This window comes from Scatophagus argus, chromosome 21, assembly GCF_020382885.2.
Source record: "Scatophagus argus isolate fScaArg1 chromosome 21, fScaArg1.pri, whole genome shotgun sequence".
Lineage (NCBI taxonomy): Eukaryota > Metazoa > Chordata > Actinopteri > Scatophagidae > Scatophagus > Scatophagus argus.
Genome location: NC_058513.1, coordinates 14,894,013 through 14,906,440, shown reverse-complemented (window position 1 = coordinate 14,906,440; position 12,428 = coordinate 14,894,013). Strand labels below are relative to the sequence as shown.

Below are 12,428 nucleotides of genomic sequence, written 5' to 3'. Positions count from 1 at the left end.
CCTGAAAAGGTTACTTTTTTCTGTCTCGTCTTTCTTTCTATTCTGTTCTATCCTGTTCCATGTTTGATATTGTTGAACTCTCACTGGATTAATAAAACATGAAGCAAACAAGCTCTGCAACCTGTGATTCATGAAAAAGGTTTGGCAGCGGTGGGATTCGAACCCACGCCATCGAAATGACTGGAGCCTAAATCCAGCGCCTTAGACCACTCGGCCACGCTACCTCACGCCTTTCCAACAACACATCAGACCATTTATATAACGTAGTGGGTGTGATGTGTAAAGGTGGGGAAACGTTTCGCCAGTGTGGATTGAGTTTAGTGGTTAATGACTTTTTGGTTTTCCTTTAGAAGAAAGACATGAAGAGAACAAAGTCATGTGACCCTTGTATTGATTTTGACAAGAAAACCAAAAACCAAATTATGTTTGGTACCTTGACCCTGTGTGTGGTTGTAAATTCCTGTCGAGGCTCTTCAGTTTCTCCACGGGCGGAGCTGCTTGGGTATCTGACTGTACATGATGTTTATGTGCACAGTTCGGACTGTGTAGCTAACCAGTGCACTGCGCCAGGCATTATTTACTCAGTGCTGCTTTCAAATGCTCTTTCGTATATGTCAATCCAAACTTCCCGCGCCTCTGCAATCAAACAAAAAGTCGGACCAATTGTACTATATTGGCCATACTTTTACCGTTTCTATTTTCACACAAAATGCAAAGAAAACGTGTTAAAGCTATTAGAATTAACTGTTGGTGTCAATTGACACGATTTGACTCTCAAGACTCTCCCACATCGACTGTTCACAGTACTTCACATTTCCGTGTGTGAAGGAAGGCAGCATGAGGCAGGGGCGTGGCTTTCACAAAGCATTGTGGTACGTGCAGACGGTTCACGTCGCCGTGGTGGACTGGAACAAGAGCTACATCCCGCTGCCAGACACGTCCCCGGACCTTCAGGATATATTGGAGAGCCAGGACCGACCCACTCTGGTCTGGGAGCAGAGTTAAAAGCTACAGCAGCTGCAATCGTGTCTGATTGGCTTCTAACTGAAACCGAGAGACGGAAGAACACCGACTGACTGGCTGCACTGTCACAGTCTGTCAAGATAAAGTTATTAAAGGTGTGTCTGTGGTCTGCGGTTATCAAGGTTTGTTGCTTGTTTAATACGTGCATCTAACTGGTGACGATAGCCCAAACTAGAGAGCAACGTAATACTTTTGGGGGGGAATCGCACTGTTACATGCTGTAACATAATATACTGCATCCATTTGTGTGGGAGCACATTGTACCAACAGGAGCATGGAGTTCTCGAATCGTGCTTGGTTTTTGCATCCCTCTGCACCAGCCAGCTGTACATTTAAAAATCTATAAACACAAAGTGCTGACAGTGCAAAATGATAACAGTGTTACTGATGGGTACATACAGTTGCATAATAATACAGGCAATGAGCTGAATTGCTTTTGAGTGCTCGCTTACCGCTGAAATCCACATCGTTGAAGCATATGTTTTGATTGACTTGAACTTCAGTTTATGCATGTGATGGAAGTGTCACTGTGCAGCACTCCTGTGATAATACAGACTACTCTGAGCATATGGCACGAAATGCACAGCTATGCAGCCATGATGCAGGGTCGCTGTGCATACAGTGCCAACATGGCTGCCACAGATTAACTCCAACTGTCTTTACGTGGCTGTGCTTTCCACTCACTGCGGCTCACTGCTTCCTCAGAGAACTCACACTCCTGTCTCAACACGACAGCAGCCGCCATGGAGGACGACCTGATGTTCAGCATGGAGGAGGAGGAGGAGGAGGGCAGCGCCAAGAGGCCCCCTGTCCGACGCAGGGTCAACAGTCAGCGGGCCTCTTCCTTCAGTGATGCCAATGCCAGTGACGACGATGACGAGGACCACTTCATCTGCCCAATCCTGGACGACTCTGCCAAAGAAATCTGTCACTACCTGAAGGATCTGGTTCACAACCGGCAGCTGTCAAACTCTCTTCCTAAAACCAACTTTGTGTTCAAGGTAAGACATTGCTGACATGATGCAAGTTGCACAAACCTATCAGAGATGATGACCAGTAATGTGAAAAGCATCAGCAAATGTTGAAATCAAGCACTGGAGGAGTGTTTAGTCATTCTCAAAAACAGTTGTTTTTACTGAGTGCGTTACAGTTCTGTAACTTGCTGTGAGCACAGCTCTTAAGGGAGGAGAGACGATCCGTGCATGCTTGCACACACGTACCAGTACGTGTGTTATTTGCATGCATTTCTGGTCAGCTGCCTCTTGACTGTTCTCTCTTTAAAGAACAGGAAGCACCAGACGGTGGTTTTGACTTCATTTGATGACGATGCATGTAAACACGTCTCTCGCTGCTCTCACTGCTACATAAGAGCTGGATGCAGTGCAAAGTGCTCCTCATCAGAGCAGCTGTGCACCAGCCAACAGCTGGAATGAATGAATGTCCTTTTTTTCCCTTTCTGTGTAATGTTGTAGCTCAAAACCTTGAAGTCTTGTTATGTTCAGTATCTGAGGATGCTGTGTGAATGTCAGATTGATATATTTTCCCCTGTTTGTTAATGGAAAGCCGTCCGTTTTCTTCACCTTTCTACATAGAATGAAACAGAGGCAGAACCTCGGTCGTACAGGGTTTTGTCTGAGAGCGCACGGGTATGTTACAGATAAAATTATATCTTCCTTCTCTCCCTCTTCACCTCTGACCATCTACGACTCCCTCCCATGCACTCTGTAATTTACTGCCTTCTTTTCTTCCCTCATATTCTCATTTCCCATGACTCTCTTCATGGTTGATGTTACATGTATTCTAATCAATGCATCCTCCCTTCCTTCACTGTATTCCTGAAATTAATTTAACAAATCTACTATCCAACAAACTACTATCCACGTCATTTTTGGTGGTTATTTTACAAAAAAATACACAGAGCTCATGTCAGATCTTTCTGGAGGAAATACTTTGCTGTTTTGGTGCCACAAAGTTTGTTAGATGTTCTGCTTCTCTTAGGTTTGTTTTACAGAAATGTCTTCTGAGTAGGCTTTACCACAGTAACATTTGTGACAGCATGCAGAAGTTACACACTCCTACAGGTGAACGAGGTCTGACGCCACAGGTGTCGTCTGCTCCTCATCACGAACAGACTTCTCTTTTGAAAACACACGCCTTTCATATTTCTGTTCATGCAAACCCTTTGCTCTAAATATAAACATGTCCAGAGCCAGAGCCACTGTACAGCAGCCAGTGGCATACGAGGGGGATGTGCTGCTTTGCAGTACCGGATGGGTCAGGCTTCATGTTACCAGCAACACTTGATTGATGGTTCTTCCTCAGAAAGTTATTTCTTGAAAATGGCATGAAAAGTCACACAGTGATCACATTCATCTTGAGGTGGCAGTAAATTGTACGGTTGTAGGAGAGCTTTGTTGATCATGCTAAACACCTATTGATTATGCCATGATCAATTCATAAAAATGATGTCCATGTCTTTTTGATGATTGTGTGCATTCTTCCTGGTTGAAGGTATTTGTGTTTTTTTCCTTCCTTAACTTTCCCTTCTTGTTTGCATGCCGTTAGAAGACTTGCAAGCTAAACGAGCGTCGTCCTTAGAGGAGGCTTCACTTTACATTGGTGTTGCCCCGTGGTTAAATCATCTGCATTGTAGAGTTTCCTCTCACTAAGCTGATTAGCTGAAAATACTTCAAAGAATAAGAAAACGCTGTTCACTGGTTTTAATTGAACTTAAATTTAATTTGCTGAATCCTTGAGTCCAGTATGGGCACTGATGGGCAGAAAGCAACTGTGTTGTGCAGAGAGAGCAGAGAAGTTGCATTTTAATAATGAGGAAATTTAATTTCACGATTTCTGCATTGAGTGGCCTCACTTCCTTCTACATGTAACAGTTTTAGCAAACCTGTTTGAGAAACTGACTTTTTTATTCTTTTTGCATAAAGTCAAATAATGCCACCCAGTAAGTCGTGTTTGTTTACTGCGACAGGAAACGTGGAAACATGCGATCGAAAAGGCAAAGGCCATGCCCGACCCCTGGGCACAGTTTCATCTGGAGGACATCAAGACTGAAACCTGCGTTCGTTACAGGTAAGAATAAATCTGTGTGCGGCATTTCAATCACCATGACATTTCACCTGTCATAGCAGGAAAAACGCAGGTGAGACAAATGTGGATTACAGTGGCTCAGCTCCTGCAATGACAAGTCAAAATGTATGCTGTGTCACTGATGTTTTTACCGCCACATAAATATTTAAATAATAACCTAACCATGGACACCTTGAGAACACTGACACATCATCACATATGAAGTTAATTTTGCAAACTTGGTTAGCATACAGGTACAATATCCGGCTCTTCAGCTGCTAAACGCTCCCCTGTGTTCACCCGCAAGTCTCTAATCGCATTCGGTGGGTTGTTGTTGTTGTTGACAACAATAACGAGACAGAAACTAAACTGCTCTGCTGGAGACTAGAAAAACAGAACTGAAAGATGCCAGAACACTTCAGTGCAGCTTGTGGTTTCATCATTATGAGGGTTGACTTTCATGCTACACATAGTAAACTACGTGCTGTCAAAATAAAACACTGATAAAAGTAACGTCTTAAGTATTGAAATGCGGCATACGTCAGTATTATTAGCCTGCTTTGGTCTTGAACTGTCATTGGTGTGGCGGCATGTTTAACACTTTCTGATATCTCGGTCAGTGGAGCTAATCTTAACTGTTGACAAACATTATTGCCCCTCTTCACTTGGCACATTAAGCGCTGACGTCCTTTGGCTCGCATAGTTGTGTGTTTTTTTTCTATCTCATACTGTAGGTGGGACAGTGGGACAGTGTTCACCCAGATACTGTGGCCAACAGATCTGCTGTGTAAACGTGCTCTCCCTTTGCAGAGGTGTCAGGCAGCAGTGTATTAAGGCAGTAATGCATGACCGAGTGGGCGTGAGTGAAAAAATAAAAAGCAGGAGGAAAATGAATTCCTTTGCTTATGTGTGTGTGTGTGTGTGCATGTGTGTGTGTGTGTATTAGGTCTGTTATGTAACAAACAGGGCTGGGACTGCAGCGAGAGAAGAGGGATTGTCAGGATTTGCCCTCGTGTTCTCTTTTCATGTGCTAATTTTACCCACATGTAACCTTAGCCCTCCTTCCCTCTCTTGAGCCCCCCTGTAGTATGAACTCGATGGAATGAAAGTCACAGTACACCGTGTTCCCAGGCCGAAACCGTTTGCTGGCAGGAGTGAATGGCGGTTAGATTTTGGGCAGGGAACAGAGCAAGTGTTCTTCCAGAGGGGGAAGAAAGCTTCATACTGAGTCTCTGCATTGAAAAGCACTCAGGTTTCAGCTGCGAAGACTTGCAGCCAGTATTCATTAACTCAGTACACGCATCCTGCCAAGCCAAACAGACACACTGACCCAGACAAACGGCGTGTCCACATACATTTTTATCACCACACCGACTGTATGAGTCCTACCCTGCACACATTAATTCCCTTACGGGCGCAGACAGGACAGCTTCTCTCAGGAAACAGGACGTGCGGGACCTTTGTGTTTCATTCTTCTCCACCTCCTCCTCATGTTGTTTTTCTGCAGAGAGGAAACTACATGCTTTATGCGCCGCCATGATAAGAGTGATTATGTGTTGTTGCCAGGCGAGGTCCCTCACAGAGGGCAAAGAGTAACTTGGCTGAGTTGCTCAAGATGTCTAGTAGCTCAAATAAACTCATAAAAGACAAAAGAGTCCCATTTTAGGCCTTGCAGTGTGAGTGATTTGTGTTGTAACAGGTGGAAAACAATAACAAGGGCCATTTTGTCCCCACAGAGCAGCAGGTTCACAGTTCAACTCTGTGTCATTAAAAGGCCCACAGATGGACAGTCTCACAGCTGCTCTGCTCCAAAGGAGTCAGTGTTTCACAGAGCTGCACAGGATTTGGTTTATTTTGATCACCGAAACTTTGATCAGTTAGATTCGACGTGATGTGGATTTAAAGAGTATCCGGCGTATTTGAGTGGACATAATCAGGCAGCCGTTTGTAGTATTTTAACCTCGCTGACCCTCTTTGCAGGTACAATGCCATCACAGGAGAGTGGGCTCAGGACCAGGTCCACATCAAGATGGCCTCCCAGGTAGAAGAATCAGAATCAGAATCAGAATCAGAATCAGAATTCCTTTATTAATAAGAAGAAGATTGTGTTACCAGTGTGTAAAAAAAAACAAACACTTACACTGGTACTCTTGTCTAAGTTATTTCCCCTGCTTGGTTTCCCACAGCCGTTTGGAAAAGGGGCCATGAGGGAGTGCTTCAGAACGTAAGTTGAAACTTTTCTCTACATTCATCAGTTTTCATCCAGCTGCTTACCGCCCTCGTGCTCGAGCAGCACGAGGCCTTCGTGGTCTCAGTGTAAACACTTCAGAGGGGAACGTCTCTGCTTGACTGTAGTCTATAAGTGGTGCAGGTCCACATTCCTGGCATTTCTTGATCTGACTCTGGAGGATAGCCGCTTAGTAGTTTTACATCCAAAGATGAGCATATCACGCTGAATCAACTCTATGATGTTTATCTTTGCCGTTTCCATGGATGTTTACTGTTTTGGTTAAAAAGAGGGTCGAATGCATTTGGTGTTATCACTGCTCCACTGTGTTTGGGCCGCTGCATGGCATTGCAGAATGAAAGAGAAAAGGGACAATAGCGTAATTGTAGATGTTTAATCCTCAGTTATGTGGGAAATGTAACAGAGAGGCATTCATCAAGCCCAACCTCAGCTGCTTGCTGCGTCCCACAGAAACTGTAATCACAAATGACTTTAGTTGTGGATTTTGATGAAGTTTTCCAGCTGTGTGGATTGAACCAAGATGCTGCTCACTAGTTTAACGTCTTAACTCTTCATTTCCTTTCCTTACAGGAAGAAGTTGTCGAATTTCTCACACAGCAGCAACTGGAAGTCGGCATCTAATTATGTGGCAAAGCGTTACATGGAGACGGTGGACAGAAATGTTTACTTTGAGGACGTCAGGCTGCAGATGGAGGCCAAACTCTGGGGAGAGGAGTACAGCCGCCACCGACCTCCCAAGCAGGTACAGGAGACACATACACAAACGACGATAATCCCACAAAAATACTGTACAGCTCATGTGTGAGTGAGACACTGTTTTCTTGTCCTCAGGTGGACATCATGCAGATGTGTGTGGTGGAGATGACAGACAGACCGGGTAAACCTCTCTTCCACCTGGAACATTACATCGAGGGCAAGTACATCAAATACAACTCCAACTCTGGCTTTGTGAGGGACGACAACATCCGACTGACTCCACAGGTGCGTGGCAACGCCTTTGGCTATTCATGCATGTTCAGCTAATAAATCACTCAACAATCTTCCACCCTTGTGTATCCGTCAGGCCTTCAGTCACTTCACTTTTGAGCGATCGGGCCACCAGCTGATCGTGGTGGACATTCAAGGAGTCGGTGATCTCTACACCGACCCTCAGATCCACACGGAGAAGGGGACTGACTTTGGAGATGGAAATCTGGGTACGACTCCCTTTCATGCTGACAAACCGCTGCTAGACACGCGTGTGTGATGTTTGGTCAGAAGCGATCCCAAGAGGCTCCATCTTGATCGTACCTGTGTTCCAGGTGTGCGAGGCATGGCGCTGTTCTTCCACTCCCACCTGTGTAACAAGATCTGCAAGAGCATGGGCCTGACGCCTTTTGACCTTTCCCCTGCGGAGAGGTCCCAGCTGGACTCCACCAACAAACTGCTTGTAATTTTATCATTTTAATGGTAATAAAGTGTCCATCCAGGGCCAGAAATCAGCAGGGTAAAAATATCTGATAAAATTCATAAAATTAAAATGATAATCAATAAAAATGAGGGAAATATAGATTTATAGCATTTCATATTGTTCACATTTAGGCATGAGTGTGAGAATAAAAAGAAAAATGCCTCCATTTTTTGAGTTTGAAACATGTACCAAATTGATTTTCACATTTAAGTAAATGTTACTTATGGAATTGCACTCGTGCAGTAATACACACAGCTCAGTTGCAGGATTACAAATAACAAGGATGCTTCTCATAGTCAGTCAATCATGATTGTGCTGTTGCTGTTTGCTCAATGGAGATTCATCTCGATCAATTTCAGAAGTCGGCCCAGACGGTGCTGAGAGGCTGCGAGGAGCCCTGCGGTTCTCCTCGTGTTCGGACCATGTCAGGAAGCCGGGCGCCTCCGCTGTTATCCCGCCTGTCTGAGACGTCGTCTGCAGACGAGAGCATGAGCGACGTGGACTCGGTCCCCTGCTCCCCTCTCATCCTCCCCTGCTCCCCCCTGGCTGCACCTGGATCTGTGGGCAAGTCTTCCGTCGGTAGGCTCATGACCGCGTTAACACAAACTGCACATGTATTCTGTCAGTCCGGTATCCGTGCCGTAAATGTTATTTCTGCATCTTACAGCCTTATATTTTACTGGGATGAATGAACATGAAAGACTCCACAATAACAACACTGGTGAACAAAAGGTGAGGAATAACCGACTCCAAGAAGATAAGATAAGATTATCCTTTATTAGTCCCATAACTGGGAAATTACAGAAAAAAAGCACAGAAAAATAATACTGTGTCACATTCAGTCAAATATTCTGCCACTTAAGTATATTAAATCCTAAAATCAGTGAGCTGTGACACAGGAGAAGGAATAAACCTGATTTTTGAGATGCTCCTCACCTGGAGGAACTTGTCAACTTTACCTGCCGCAGGTGATTATTGTGATTTCTGTGTGTAGGAATCTGAGAGCGGCGGAGACAGCGGCTACCCCAGCGAGAGGAGGAGTGAAGGCGACCCGAATGACCACGTAGACGGGGTAAAGAGCTCCATTCGACTTTGGTTTGACTTAATTTAAGCCAGAAAATGTCCAGGATTTGTTTGTTTAAATATAGTTTTGAGTCAGGTTGTACATTATTGACACATCTGTAAGCGTACTCTGCCATATTGTCTTCAATATAATCACGTCCATTTTTAGCAATTATTAAACCGTGACATGTTAGACTTCTCTTGTTGCTGTATGTCGTTCATTCTCAGTAGCTGTTAGTCTGTTAACGTTTCCTCTTCTCCACATTAAGTTTTCCTGTTAAATCTTCTGACTGTAGGTTTTGTAATGCATGTTGTGTCGTCACGTAGGCCCATCATCGCTACAAAAGACAATATTCTGAGTCGGATGAGGACAGTATCAGACGGGTAAACAAACGTAGGGACAACAGTGTGTACTCGTCATCCTCACTTTGATTGCAGTCATCATCTCCACAGTCATATTACCCTCCTCTAATTTTCCCTCGCCCTTATCTTTCTCACGTTATCTTCCCTCCACCTTTTTGCTCAACGATGAAAGCCGCCCCTCACCTTTCCTCTAACGTAGCTCCTCCCTCCCTTTGTGTTCCCTCGCCAGAGGAAGATGGTAGCTCCTCCAAGAGTCTCTGCAAATTTAAATTCATACAATCCTGACAGCGAATGGGTGATTATTTGCATGGAGGCTCGTATGCTAGGCCTTCCTACAGGGTCAGTGCTGTGCAGCCTCAGAGTTATGAAGCTTTATGATGCATGATTCTCAGGTTCAGATTTGAGCATCTGATTACTTGCTTCCACGTCCAGTCTCGCTTTATTTTCAGCTGAGTAAATGAAATAAGACAAAAATGCAAAGAAATTACAACTGACATTTGGAACTGAAACACCATCTACCTCTGTTTCACCAACTCCACCGTCTTGCTATTGATGCTTGCCTGGACAACTGTGTGTTTCTGTGTGCTCCTGTTCCCATGCTTTACATGATTTTGCATTCACTGAGTGAGAGGCCAACAGGGATTTACTCCTCCAGCTCTGAGCTCAAATCAAAGCACATGTTTCTGGATGGGTACCCCCCTGAGAGTGTGGTTTTTTGTCAGCTTGCACTTGATTTTACCTTCATCATGTAATTTGTTTCCTGATTCGACATAGGGTGAATTTCATCCCTTCAGTCTCAGTATTTTCCTTTTTTGCGCTCAGCTGACGGAGGAGAAGTGGAGCTTCTACCATTCGTCTCGCGCTCACGTCCACCGTCCTTCCTGCGTGGCCACTGAGGTGGAGAGACTCAGCACTCTGCTGCAGAAGAAGATTGGCCAGTCAATCCTCGGAAAGGTAAAACTGAATTCTGCAGAAACTGAATATCACACAGGACGACTGTTTTCACCAACAAACACAGATTATTTTATTATTATTTTGACAGTCAAAAACCCTGCAAACAAAATGGGTAGACTATTAGTGTGTCTTACACACTAATTGTCTACAGTTTATGATACATATTAATCTTTCTACTATGCGGTTTTAGCTGTTAGCATACAAGAAATCAACATACTTTTATACGGACATCACATGTTCAGTGCCAACCAAATGGAGACTTTTGGAACACGACTGGATCTCCTTTTCTCCTTCCCAGGTCCACCTGGCGATGGTGCGGTACCATGAGGCGGGTCGGTTCTGCGAGAAGGACGAGCAGTGGGATCAGGACTCGGCCCTGTTCCACCTGGAGAGGGCTGCGCTGTGTGGAGAGCTGGAGGCCATCGTAGCCTTGGGACAGTGCTATCTGCAGCTGCCTCACCACATACTGCCGGACATGGAGCTGGAGGTAGCGTGGATTCATTCAATCAGCTGATGTCACTTGGGTTTTGTGCAGTTGTATCCTCACATTTTTGTGTTGTCGGCAGGATAATGCAGGAAACCGGATGAAAGGTTTTAAGTATCTGCTGCAGGCTGCTGAGGCTGGCGACAGATCGTCTATGATCATAGTGGCCAGAGCCTTTGATAATGGGGTCGATCTGCCAGCTGATAGGTTAGTGAAGCTGTGAAAAGTTGGACTTTGAAGTTTCATGTCTTCCCTTCAAACAAATCCTGGTCCAACATTTATGATAACACTGCCCCCTAGAGGGATTTCTGGGTCATATTTTTATTACAGGATGATTGTATTTTTTCTTAATACTGAAGGGTTTTTATTTTTTAATTACCCAGAAAGCAGAACTGGGGGGAAGCAATTCACTGGTACGACAGTGCGTTGAACATGACAGACTATGACGAAGGTGGAGAGTTCGATGGGACGCAGGATGAACCTCGGTACCTGCTGCTGGCCAGAGAGGCAGAGATGTACCAAGAGGGAGGCCACAACCTCACCGCTGACCCTCAGAGAGCAGGTTTGACTACAGGCTGCTTTAACAGACATCGCAGACCATAATTTTAACTTTCTGGAGTATTAAACACTCGAAATGAAAAGTTACCAGCTTGCTCCGTGAAGATGAGTTTATTGTTTATTTGTTGACAGCAATAAAAGTGTAGAATTTCATTTGCAGATAATTGTCTTTGCCCTCATCCTCACCTCTTGTGCCACCAACCCCACCCCCACCCCTGCAGGTGATCTGTTTACAGAAGCAGCAGAAGCTGCCATGGCAGCCATGAAGGGTCGACTGGCTAACCAGTACTACATGAAAGCTGAAGAAGCCTGGGCGCTGATGGAGGAGTAATTCTGGATACGCATTTTTATCACAAAAGACCACGAGAGTTAATGTGTCTGACTGATAGCCACGCTGGGTTTTACACATGCAGAATACAACTTGAATGGTTACAGTTTACATATTTTTTATTACAGTTTTTTTGCGAATTTTGCTCTGTGTGTGTGTGTGTCTGTTCCTTTTTTCCTGTTGGTGAAGCACGTCATCCTGACTCATTTTTTTCTTTAATTTCCTGTCTCTGATGACTAAGTGACCGTATGAAAGGGAGGATCTGAAGAATCAAAACAAACACAGTTGTTTACTTGCTTTGACCTGAACGTTAACACACTTAGGTTGGAAGTATGTATGTAAAAATGCTTGGAGTTTAAACCTGTAAAATAAAGTTTGCATTGCTTTTTATGGGTGAACACTCGTCATTATTCCTCACTGTTTTTTCCCCCTCGAACATAATAGCTCTGTGATTAAAACTGACTTTGAATAATAGTAACATTGTCTAACAAACATCCTGTTTCAAAACGAGCGTGAATATGCCACCTTACAGAAATACTCGAACATACTTTCTTTAATGTCCCATCTTGCCACTTTAGCCCAGAGCAATTCCCAAATGCACCAACTGAAACTCGAGTACTTCCGGTAATGTAATACTAAACATACAATGTACTCTTTCAGGTTACATAGATTGTAAGAAAGTGGACCGCAAAATCACTTGGATATTAGTCTTCATCTAAAATCATGCTTAGTATTTTCGTATTCTAGATGTAGCAGAATTTAGTCAATCTATGTACAATTAAAATGTGAGACTGGATATTGTACACAGTATAGTCACTTCTCATACTTTATATTTTATATGCAGCTCACCACAAAGCAACCTTGCCTTTGTGTT

The 12,428-nt window shown here is 44.2% G+C and overlaps 1 protein-coding gene and 1 non-coding gene across 9 annotated transcripts; one reads left to right on the top strand and one right to left on the bottom strand.

Moving 5' to 3' along the window:
* Positions 1-142: 142 nt before the first annotated feature.
* Positions 143-224, bottom strand: trnal-uag. Its single transcript has one exon. It is a non-coding gene; the product is annotated as a tRNA-Leu (tRNA).
* Positions 225-862: 638 nt separating this feature from the next.
* On the top strand, positions 863-11,944 carry eef2k (eukaryotic elongation factor 2 kinase). 8 transcript variants are annotated; one of them, XM_046376955.1, is made up of 19 exons: positions 863-1,118; positions 1,762-2,024; positions 2,616-2,669; positions 4,010-4,110; positions 6,088-6,148; positions 6,294-6,331; positions 6,926-7,097; positions 7,187-7,336; positions 7,419-7,551; positions 7,657-7,784; positions 8,165-8,384; positions 8,473-8,537; positions 8,800-8,877; positions 9,460-9,525; positions 10,053-10,184; positions 10,483-10,671; positions 10,751-10,875; positions 11,052-11,230; positions 11,448-11,944. In XM_046376955.1, the coding sequence occupies exons 2-19, from the start codon at positions 1,767-1,769 to the stop codon at positions 11,555-11,557; spliced, it is 2,259 nt and encodes a 752-aa protein (XP_046232911.1). In that variant the 5' UTR covers positions 863-1,118; positions 1,762-1,766; the 3' UTR covers positions 11,558-11,944. The 8 variants fall into 8 exon arrangements, with proteins under 8 accessions (XP_046232911.1, XP_046232913.1, XP_046232908.1 ...); XM_046376957.1 differs by having other exon boundaries at positions 1,759-2,024; positions 8,165-8,369; XM_046376952.1 differs by having other exon boundaries at positions 1,759-2,024.
* The last annotated feature ends 484 nt before the right edge of the window (positions 11,945-12,428 follow it).

Coding starts and splice junctions, on each gene's coding strand:
- eef2k (XM_046376955.1), top strand. CDS start 1,767: ATGGAGGACGACCTGATGTTCAGCATGGAGGAGGAGGAGGAGGAGGGC. Junction 4,111..6,087: donor GAAACCTGCGTTCGTTACAG/GTAAGAATAAAT, acceptor CCCTCTTTGCAG/GTACAATGCCATCACAGGAG. Junction 8,385..8,472: donor TGTGGGCAAGTCTTCCGTCG/GTAGGCTCATGA, acceptor TGCATCTTACAG/CCTTATATTTTACTGGGATG.